This window comes from Lactuca sativa, chromosome 1 (genome assembly GCF_002870075.4).
Source record: "Lactuca sativa cultivar Salinas chromosome 1, Lsat_Salinas_v11, whole genome shotgun sequence".
In the NCBI taxonomy this organism is placed as follows: domain Eukaryota; kingdom Viridiplantae; phylum Streptophyta; class Magnoliopsida; order Asterales; family Asteraceae; genus Lactuca; species Lactuca sativa.
The window spans coordinates 75,247,527-75,259,543 of record NC_056623.2 but is presented as its reverse complement, the minus strand read 5'-3'; the positions used below and the strand labels follow the sequence as shown (position 1 = coordinate 75,259,543).

The 12,017-nt window shown below is 32.6% G+C and overlaps 2 protein-coding genes across 2 annotated transcripts; both read left to right on the top strand.

The window, feature by feature from the left end:
* Positions 1–1,315: 1,315 nt before the first annotated feature.
* Positions 1,316–2,494, top strand: LOC111918484 (casparian strip membrane protein 1). Its single transcript, XM_023914143.3, has 3 exons — positions 1,316–1,689; positions 1,798–1,921; positions 2,080–2,494. The coding sequence occupies exons 1-3, from the start codon at positions 1,385–1,387 to the stop codon at positions 2,293–2,295; spliced, it is 645 nt and encodes a 214-aa protein (XP_023769911.1). The 5' UTR covers positions 1,316–1,384; the 3' UTR covers positions 2,296–2,494.
* A 480-nt stretch (positions 2,495–2,974) lies between these two features.
* On the top strand, positions 2,975–4,760 carry LOC111918499 (aquaporin SIP1-1). The gene is made up of 3 exons (XM_023914159.3): positions 2,975–3,395; positions 3,717–3,989; positions 4,343–4,760. The coding sequence occupies exons 1-3, from the start codon at positions 3,105–3,107 to the stop codon at positions 4,505–4,507; spliced, it is 729 nt and encodes a 242-aa protein (XP_023769927.1). The 5' UTR covers positions 2,975–3,104; the 3' UTR covers positions 4,508–4,760.
* Positions 4,761–12,017: the final 7,257 nt, after the last annotated feature.

Here is a 12,017-nt window from a genome sequence, read left to right as displayed (position 1 = left end):
TAGGATTCATAAGGAGCAAGAATTGATCTAGAAACCTTTATTTCAATAAATCAGCACCTTAAGTGAAGAGATGCGTGTATATATATATATATATATATATATATATATATATATATATATATATATATATATATATATATATATATATATATATATATATAATACCGAGACTTAATTTCTCAATAAATAACCAATAGATTAGTTGTTTGTTTGTGCATATGAATGAAGGGATATATATATATATATATATATATATATATATATATATATATATATATATATATATATATATATATATATATATATATATATATATATATATATATATATATAAACACTACATAAAACGAATTTTTTTCTAGAAAAATTACAATACCAAATTTTTTTTTTGAAGAAACTTATGTCTTCAAATTAACGGGTGCCAAATCATTTGTAATATGATTCCATCCAATATAGCAAATGCATGTCTCGAAATTAACATAGATCAAACCATGTGTGATATAAGTTTATCCAAGTTAGTAGACTTATAACCTTGGACTTCCAAATTAACAAGCCCAAATAATATATGAATTAAACATTTATTTTCTTTCATCAAAAACATCATAAATAAAACCATAAACAATAACATAAGAATTATGAATCCCAACAAAAAAAAAAGTTTGTCAATCACTTATGCAAGTTTTTTTTTTTTTTTTTTTTTTTTTTTTTTTTTTTTTTTTTTTTTTTTTTTTTTAAATTTAAAAATGTATGGCTTTTTTGAGCAAAAAAGTTATGTTTTTTTTGGAAAAAGTGATCATTTAACTGGTAAACCTGTTAAAATAACCTATATATATATATATATATATATATATATATATATATATATATATATATATATATATATATATATATATATATATATATATATTTGAAAGTTTTATTTAATTAATAATAAAGGAGTTTTAGGCTTAAAAAATCTAAATATATACTGCTTTTTATAATATTAACTTAAAAAAAGATTATTATATTAATTCTAACTTCTAAGTGAACAACTATTATATCGGACAAATAGTCATCGTTGCTTTAGTAACCAACTGATACTAGCATCCCGAATTCCCGATGCTGGATGCTCTCGTATCAAAAAATGATATATACTATTACATTTATGCTAAAACTTGTGATTTTAGACACTTTAATTCTAGCTGAAGTGGAGCTAGTTGGCTATAGCAACAACTCCCCTAAAAAGTACAAGCACTTCACATAATATCATTCTTATATCAACCAAAACTAACCCACCAAATACATTATGCGATATATATGTACGTGCATGCATGTTTATCTTCATAGAAGCCTTTCGCAAACAACATTACTCAACTCACTTCTTATTTTGTTAAAAACCCTCAAAATGGATTCAAGTCGTTCAAGCAAAGAAAGTGGTGATATTGCAATTCCAGTGAGGGAGGTTACCTCCTCCAAGTCCGTGAAGGGTGCACCACCTATTGTGGCGGCAACCACCGTGAGACTTGGCCAACAACCACCGGTTGGAGGGTGGAAAAGAGGTGTTGGCATTATTGATCTAATTTTAAGGATATGTGCGATTACTGCTACTTTAGCTGCAGCTGCGGTTATGGGCACCACGAGCCAAAACCTCCAGTTTTTCACTCGGTTTTTTCAGTTCCAAGCTAGCTATGATGATTTTCCCACATTTACGTATGTTATACATTTCTTGATACACCCATAAAACATTATTTTACAAAGACCATGGTATATATCTGACTTCTAACATATTTATAATTTGTAATGTGAACGTTTATACAGGTTTTTCTTGGTAGGAAATGTGATAACTTGTGTATACCTACTCCTTTCCTTGCCTTTATCGATCGTTTGTATCATTCGCCCACATATCGTAGGAGCTAGGATGTTGCTCCTTCTTTTCGACACGGTATGTCCGATTTTTTATCTAATGAAAATAAATTAACCAGCCTTTTTAATTGGTTTGTTCATTCAACATGAATAATTTATAACAATAATTGGTTTTTGAAATTGATATAATGTAATAATGTGATTAAATAGTACATAAAATATGATTTGTTCTTTCAGCTAGCATTAGCTTTGACTATGGCGGCTGCATCGGCGGCTGCCGCCATCGTGTACTTGGCACACAACGGAAACCCCAACACCAATTGGCCGGCGCTTTGTCAGCAATTCAATGAGTTCTGTCCACGTGTTAGTGGGGCAGTGGTGGGTTCCTTTCTAGCGACGGCGATTTTGGTGGCATTGATAGTGCTATCCGCCGCTGCTCTCCGGAGGAACTAATTACAAAATGGAAATCGCGTCAACACTTTCACAGATAAATTGTAATTGTGTTCTTTTTATGTTTTGGTATTGTGGGTGGGGTTTGGTACAGGGGTAATTGTGTCATTGCACATGTGTTCCATTGTACATTAGTGTTTGTGACTTGTGACTTTGTTCGATTGATAATGAAATTGGCAAGTTTTATATTTGGTTTATTAAATTTGGTATTTTGTTTATTATAATTGTTTTTTATAATGTGTAACATAATTTGTTTGTCATTATCCAACTCTTTAGGCTATAAAAATGGTATTGGAATAGACTAAATATAAAAAATAGTTGCAGTATATGTATAATCACATTAAAAACCGCTTATGATATCATTCGTTATTTTAATTATCTATTATCTAATTATTATGATAACTATCTCACCTTGATGTCTCCGTCTAATTCGATATTTTGATTGAATGTTAGGTATGTATTAGACATTGAATTATTCAAAATAATAAAAACTGAAAAATAAATATCGAAAAAGATATTTAAATAACAATAATATTCAAAAATTTATAATTGCTTTCTTCTGATTCGATGATGGTGGAAATTAATAGGTGGGAGTGGGGCCTTGTATTTAAGATCACAAAAAAATAAAAATAAATAAATAAAATTAAAAATTAAAAACGTACACGGCGTTTACGCCATCACAGGTTTTACCTAATTAAAAAGTCTTCTCTGATTCCAATACTCTTCTACTCTGATACTATCTACTTCATCTCTCCAGTGGGAATTCACTAATCTTGCAGTGAGTGGTGAACTTATTCATAGATCGGGTAGATATGGGGGTAGTGAAGGCGGCGATTGGTGATGGGGTGTTGACTTTCATGTGGGTTTTCTGTGCTTCCACCCTTGGTGCTACTACTTCCGTCATCGCCGCTGCCATCGGGATCCAAGGGATGGCGTCTCTTTTGATCACAATCTCCCTCGTATTCATTCTCTTGCTCATCTTCGGTGTTATTGGCGATGCGTTAGGTGGAGCTAGCTTCAATCCCACCGGTACTGCCACCTTCTATGCTGCCGGTCTCGGCCGCGATTCTCTCATCTCCGCCGCCGTCCGATTTCCTGCTCAGGTACTTCCGTTAACTTAACTCGTGTAATTATTGTTTAACGAAAATAGGGTTTCAATTCTTAAATCAAAATCATATACGTACAGTTATGCCCAAAATTGATCCGTTTAGGCGTTCTGATCATATTCATTACGAATTAATCGTTTTTTTTTAAGTCAATTAGTTGATTCTGAACTGACTAATTGCGATTAAAGCTCAATAATCAGATTTGTTATAGAAATCAGGTTGACTTTTGGTCAAAATACATAAAAGAAACGATCTTTGACTTTCCAAGTCAAGATTCAGAATCTAGCATGAATCTAGAATACATATGTGATGAATCAGGCTTTAGGTGCTGTTGGTGGTGCTATGGCGATTGTTGAAGTAATGCCATTGGAGCACAAACACAAGCTCGGTGGACCTTCTCTGAAAGTTGACATGCACACGGGTGCCATTGCTGAGGGGGTGTTGACTTTCTTTACAAGTATTTTGGTCCTATGTATCATTCTCAAAGGTCCCAAAAGTCCACTCATAAAGAATTTTCTGCTTTCCACATCAATCGTCACTATGGTCGTTGCCGGTGCCAAGTACACTGGTCCTTCAATGAATCCCGCCAATGTAAGTTTTCTATAAACCCGTATTTTATGTGTCACATTTGTCAAATTCTTGATTTTTTGTGTCAGATTTGTCAAATCCTTGATTTTCCGTGAGAGATATGTCAAGTCCTTGTATTGTCAGATATAAAGTCCTTGATCCTTGATTTTCAAGTTCTTGTTTTCTGTGTCAGATATGTCAAGTCCTTGATCCTTGATTTTCCACGTGAGATATGTCAAGTCCTTGATCTTTGATTTTCCACGTGAGATATGTCAAGTCCTTGTTTTCTGTGTCAGATATGTCAAGTCTTTGATTTAAGATGAAACTGTGTCTACCTGATAATTGTGAAACTTAATTTTTTTAATTTTTTTGTGCAGGCGTTTGGGTGGGCATATGTGAATAAGCGACATGATACATGGGAACATTTTTATGTTTATTGGATTTGTCCATTTGTAGGTGCAATATTTGCTGGTTGGGTTTTCCGATTGTTCTTTCCACATCAATCGAAGACGAAGGTGAAGACAAAATCGAAAAAGGCTTGAAACTGAGCTCAAGATTTGTTCCTAATATGTTTTCTTATTGGTAGCTAATTGATGTTCAAGAATTAGACTTCGTTTTTATTGGGGATATTTGGATTTGATGATAACCTTTATTTTAGCGTACTATGCTTTGTATTAAATTGGTAGATGCCATTAAGAAGTTCAAGAAACGAATTAAGGAATTAGATATGTAAGTCATTGACTTGAACACATCTTTAAAAATAGTGAATGTAGACTTGTTTCTTTTTCTTCTTGATTTAGTTTGTGTAGATAAGGTATTGTTTGGACAAATGGCATTAGAAAATATTTAACAAAATGATGTTACATTTGTGGGGGTAGAAAAACAATTAATGAGGATAAATTTCAAGAGAGAGTTTACATGACATGGACATAAGGTGTGTTCATGTACACACATTATTTTCAGAGTTTTCTTATATAGACTACAGTATTTTTTTTGCGTACAATTTTGTTGTGAGTTGGGATACATTATGTATGAGATTAAACAAATAAAATATGAATAATAGTGAAATCACATATTAAAAAATATTGGTGAGGAATAATAGACAATAGAAACATGTTAAAACAATGTTTGAAGTTGATGAAGAACAATATACATAATATCATGATCATAATATGATGAATGATTGATTTGTAAATGATTGTGTAAAAGTCCCCTTGTAGATTTTTCTATAATATGAATTTGTGGAGAACAATTGTAAGAACTTATCTACTATTTTTGAAATTACGCTAGAACTTAAATACTATTGTCAACCCAACTCAATAACCAAACATTTAAAACTTGTTTGAATTCAGATCATAAATATTTTAAGATTTATGTAGATAACAAATTTAATGGGAAAGTATTTAGTTATATAACTTTCTTTACTAATATGTTCTTTATGTAATGGGAAAATAACTCTCGAATTAACTAATTCTGAAGTTTGTTTTCATTTGGTTCCTTTCTTTTTTTTTGTACCCAATTATATCATTGAACTTATTGTTTGTGTTCACCATGACCCTTTTGACATGTGATAACTGGTCGAAAGAGTTATGGTGAACACAAACAAGTTCGATGGTATATTGGGTACATAAAAAATGACCAAATAAGAACAAACTCAACAATTGATTACCATCTTGTGTCATTTTCTCCAAAAAGTTAAATGAAATTAAAGCTGCAAAAGTATCAAAGACTACAACCTTCTAGGCCATAACGTACATGAAGAGCGTTTCGGAGAGGTAGCTTCGTCAAAACATGGTTTATGATATGCCTACTGTGGTTAACTGTCAACAACTCTCTGCAAAAGGATATGGTTGTGTATGAGAGGTATATTTATCATCATAAATGCTTACCTCAAGGTATATTATGGTGATGTGTCTACAAAAGCTGTATTATCTTGTACATATTGATGTTGTGTCTACACTTGTGATTCTACTCGTTTGTAGACTTGTCCAGAATCCATGATACAATAAATCATTTGATTAAAAATGTAAATGTAGTTATGAAATGCATCTGCTCAATCAAGATTCCTCTAATAAATATCCAAGTGCATTACAAAGTTGTACATGTATGAATAATGTTCTTTCGTGGGTTATGTTTTGAAGAGAAACAAAATTGAATCCCATAAAATCATTAATATGAGCAGGAGAGGACGTGGGATTTTCTGTAAATGAGTAAAGGGAATTGACTCACGAGGGTAACCAACTATTGAGTTTCTTCTCATTTGGTCACTTTCCTTTTTTTTGTACCCAATATATATCATCGACCTTGTTGTTTGCATTCACCATAACCCTTTGATCGGCTATCCATCAAGGAAAATGTTGAGGATCTAGCCGTCCATCTGATGTCGTCGGAAGGGTTGCCATCGACGGAAGGGCTTCTTCATTGTGGTGGTTATCGTCGGAAGGCTTCGGAGATGTGGAGACCTGATATTGTGGGGGACGTCTTCGTCGGGGGACCAAAGGGGAGACCAATGGGGTACCAAAGAGGAGGGATGCGGAGGGGCAAAATTACGTAAATAACCCCACTCCTCGGAGATATGGAGAGTCCGCGAAGGTCGTAGATGACCCTCCGCGGAATGCATGTTTATTGCTTGAAAGAAAGTTTTTTCTGACTAAATTTTGAAACTCCCCTAAAAAAATGTCTATTGTCGACATTTTCCCGAGGTGAAACAAGTTACTAGCCAATGTGTCAAACGAAAAAATCTAACCCACATTCATTCATGTGGCGCAGACATGGTATCCATATTGATTTTTTTTTAATAACTAATATTTTTTAGTTTAATTATTATTACTATTTATTAATAAAAGTCATGATCATGAGTGAATCATTTACCAAATGATGCTTCCCCACACATCTTCAAAACCAAAATGATACATCCTAGTTACCTACGATCTTGATTTGTTGCAATTCATCTGGGTTAGGCTACTGGATGTGGACAACATATTATTGAGTTCACAGTAGGTTTTTTTTATTGTTTCAAAATTTCAATGTGAATTGACTATTTGATTGTTGTTCATGTGTTTGATTATTTGATTGTTGTTTGTGAATTGTTGTTTATTTTAGAAATCAAAATCAAGAGCATCTTTAAAAATAATTTGATGGTTGTTGCTTATACGATTCGATCCGATCTGAACCTACAACTAGTATTTTTTTTTTCTATCGGTTTTATTTAAATAGTGAACTATGTGGTTTTACGTTCTAGACTCACCACTGATCTTTGCTTTCATTTTCCGGAGTGTTGGAGTTTTGATTCATAGTAATTGAATGTGGAGTTGATTGAGTTGTATGTAATAAGATGAGAGAAATAGTTAAAAAGTGACCGTTTAAATCGATGAAAGTCCGTTTCCCCCGTTGTCACCGTAACGCCTTGTAACATAACAACGAAAAACACCACACAAGGGCGGTGTAGCAGGCGTTACAACAACGAGTGGTCTTACCAATGGAATTTGATTTTAATTTCATCTTCTTTATCTTCGTCAATCAACTTGGACATCCAATGATTCATTAGCGTTTTATCCTTCTGTGCCCCTAAATATATCGAAATCTGTATTTTGATTTATGTTTTTTAGATAATTGTTCGAAGATCTTGGTTTTGGTTACATATTGGAGGTGATGATTTTATTTTATAGGTTAAAAACATATTTCGGTGAACAGGCCTTCACCATATCTAGGTTTATGGTTCGAAGATAAAGCAGACAAAGAATCAACTGATCGAGTTTTCTTGGCTTATAGATGTGGGTAGGGGTGTCAAAAAAATCCGAATCCGATTAACCCGACCCGACCCTAACCCGAATAAGGTAATTAGGGTCGGGTTCAATAGGGTTAGAATTCCAAATCGGGTTATCCGGGTTTACCCGACAAACCCGATTTGTAGTTAGGGTCGGGTTTAAGGTTGATTTTTACAAAAAAATCGGGTTTCGGGTCAACCTGAATAACCCATTTAGGAATTCACAACCTTTACATATTCCACCGCTCTCTACTTGAAGCGTACAAAAAGACTACAAACCCTTTGAAAATGTAAATTTTTGTAACTCAAGAAGCATACGAGAGTGAAGTAACTCCCATTGGTGAAGTTGAAGTCCAAAAAGATATAAAATCTCAAAAGTACTGGAGTAGCTGAAAAATAAAGATTTTATTTTGATAGTTATTTCTACTTTAAACTAACTATAAACATGAATAACTAGATGGTGTTAATCGTTAACTAGAAATTGAAAGTTCATCTATTTAATATTTATAATGGAAGAACTCTTTTAGCTATTGTGGTATGTATGCTTTCTCATATGTTTTAATAACCATGAGGTCCATGATCTTTTATTTTTAATTTATTTCAATTTGTATGCATTCTTGATATTAAGAAAAGTGTAAAAAAAATAGTTTGAGGTTATATCATATTGCACTCTTGAAAAAACCATATATATTATCTTTAAATTAAGTGTTTAGTGTATTAACCTGACTGACCCGACTAACCCGACCCTATTAAACCCGAAACCCGATTAACCCGAACCCGACCAACCCATACCTTAATATGGTCGGGTGTCGGGTTAAATTATTTTTTGTGAAAACCCGACTAACCCGATCCGATTAACCCGAAACCCGATCGGGTTGACCCGATTAACAGCCGTAGATATGGGTTTAGTGGGTTGAAGATGGCTTCCATTTATCTTTTGGCTAATAGATCCACAATAGAGGAAGATGAGGAATGAACATTTTCTAGATCTAGGTTTTAGGATGTCACATGAATTTGTTGAAGGGTTTTTTCTTTTTTTTTTTCTTTTTTTTTTTTTTTTTAATTTTAAATTTTGTTTATCCGAAAAACCTCCACTTGATTGGATTTTGATTAACTATGTTTATTTTTTATTTTTTATTTCTAGGTTTGTGTTAATAATGTTCATCAGATTAACATTCTTTGTGTTTATTTATAGGTTATAAATAATAACTTAAAAAAAAAAATTAAAGGAAATCCGTGTGTGCACCATGTCAGGCCAGGCAAACAAAGTTGAATCAAAATGGCTTATACCGCTCACATCAATACAATAAAATTTTAATTTCAAAGTGTATCCCATTGATCATAAACAACTAATTTATAAATTTTAAAATATATCTGAAATTATATATATATATATATATATATATATATATATATATATATATATATATATATATATATATATATATATATATATATATATATATATATATATATATATATATCTCGCATTATGGATAAATTTATTTCGCCATTTTACTTATTATAATTATTTGTTATGGATGTGTTTTTTAAACTACACATTTGTGATCATTGTAGAGAAAGCAACATAAACAATATAAAAGACAAGTGGCATTGCAACTCATCTTGTAAAATAATATGAGTATTAATAACATGGCACCTCCATGTCATTTGTAAGATATCTTTGAAAGACCGTTGTAGGTGCTCTTATATGACACACCATGTAGATAGATTACCTCGTGGATGAAGCTGGATCACAACGACTTACATGACATGTTATCTAGATAAACCACTTCCAATAGTTATATGGTGACAAATTAAAGATAAAGGTTTAATTTTCTCTATTTTGATGTTCAGATACTAAATAGTAAAAAAGCCAAGACCTTGAAGCCAAAAAAAATGACGTATGCAATCTGCCAAATCAATTTATATCCTTATTAAATTATGAAGTAAAATAAAATAGTATATAAGCGCAACAAAATGTAACATATTTTTATTATTTTTCGATCTTAAATTTCTTTCATTGTACTTCTTGGCATACAAAAACAAGACATCACACTCACACCTACGGGTGATCAAATATTACAATTTAGTTTTATTTTTTGTCATGAACAGCCGACCGAAAAATCAACTTTTTATTTACTTTCTTTTATACACTTATTATATTTATTTTATTTTTCTATACAACTGAATGTTATAAAAGGCAAAAACAAGAGTTAGGCAAAAGCGAAAATTAAATTAAAATGTTTAAAATAGGATTTTGAAACCATAAGTTCTAATCAATACGAAACTTATGTTTTTTATGCATGATTCAACAAAAAGAAATAGCAACTATATCGTCAAAATGCCAATCATTTTTCGGTCTAGAACCATCAAAAAACACATTTATTTTTAAATTTTCATAAGTTCCACCAAATTGTTGATATAATCGCATTAAGACCAATTTACGGACCACTGATAAACGAGAAGAAGCAACCATCTGATCCAAATCGTATACCAAAGATAAAAGTGAAATACATGTCACACCATTGCTACAGTTTAGAAAACATGACTTTCGCCGCTTCACAATCCACGAAAACTTAATTTACTTCTTCTACATAATCCCCACAAATTGGAAAGAGCAAACAAGACACATCAATACCACGGGCTAGAAAATTATCTTTAGTTGGTAGATAACTCAAAAGAAGTCTCCATTGTTGTAACACCTTGTCTCAAATCGTTTCATAATTCGTGGTTGTGACCCGAAGATCAGTTATCTTGAGGCTTTGGGCCTAGGAGGAAAGAGAGATATATACCCCTTTGGATGTGGATAATGTAGATTAGGTGATCCGAGAGTTCGGTTTGTGTTTTGGAGCCCAAAGGTATATCCATAAAATGATAGTTTGGGCCTTTTATGAATTTTGGATTTAAGTTTGAAAAGTTTTAAGGAAAATGAGAGTTGATAGGATTATATAGTTCTTATTACCTTTTCGTGGATATAAAGAACGTCGAAATCGGAGTTTGAACGAAAAAGTTATGGTTATTTGAAGTTACAAGGATTTTGGGTTAAACCGAGTAAGTTGGGCGTACAGGGAGTACGTTGAGCGTACGAGGCTCAGACGATCGTGATGGACCACCCACGTACGTTGGGCATACAATCTGTACGTTGGGCGTACGCCAAACATACCAAAACCCTAGTTTTGGATCTTGGACACTATTTAAACACCTTAACTTCTTGGGAACACTTCTTATCTTCAACCTCCATCATCTCTAACCCTAAATACCTACCTTATCCTCCATTTGTGAAATCCTTGAGTTTTTTTTGGGCGCTTTGAAGTGTTCTTGGTGCATCTGGAGAAGAATGAGCTCTTTGGAGAGGTGTTGGTTGCCTTGGAGGGAATGTAGTTGATCAGGCTACATCTGCTCCTTGATACAACTAAGAACAGTCCTGGATTAACCGAAAAACTAGCATTATCTTGTTTGGTTCGGTGTTAGGTTCTTGTTCCTAATACAAGCAAGGGTGTTTTATTGTTATGTTTTACTTGTTTTGTTCAGAGTTGTGTTAGTCCCTCTTTTGGTTTATAGTTGCATATCAATGTGTGGTTAGATATGCTAGTTCACTATAAACAGAGCTCTGATACCAACCTGTCACACCCCTGAACCAGATGGCGGAAACGTCCGAGGGCTATTGTGACTTAATTGAATACCATCACAATGATTATACATGAATCATAACATCTTTCATCACCATGCATTGAAATATTACAACCGATATTGTTTACATTCTATACATTGTTTTAAAACATTACATTTCCAAAACATAAACCGTTCGATACTATTTAAACAAAACATCATGACATCATTGGATACATTTTCTTCGATTTACCTGTTACCTGAGAATACAAGTATTTTGGAAAAAACGTCAACATATGAAATGTTGGTGAGTTCATAAGTAATGTTTGAAAAGAAATGATTTGTATAATTTTGAAAACCACCAGAAAATCCGATATTTTCTGAAAAGAGTATTGTATATAAGAAAAAGTGTGAAGATCCGTAAGTATGCTTGTTGATTTTTGTAAACGTGAATAATTGTTAGACTTTGTATACATCACATAGGTGAAAGTGTTGAATTTCCCCAGGAAAACCTGATGCTTTCCTAATACATCAAATTACGTGTCTTATTTATTGTTATACCGATACGACATTTGTTTTCGATAATTCCAGGTGACATTGGATTAATTATGGGTTGTGAGTCGTTATAATCACGCATTAATGAAAATGACTAGTTTACAACTACCAAATACAAA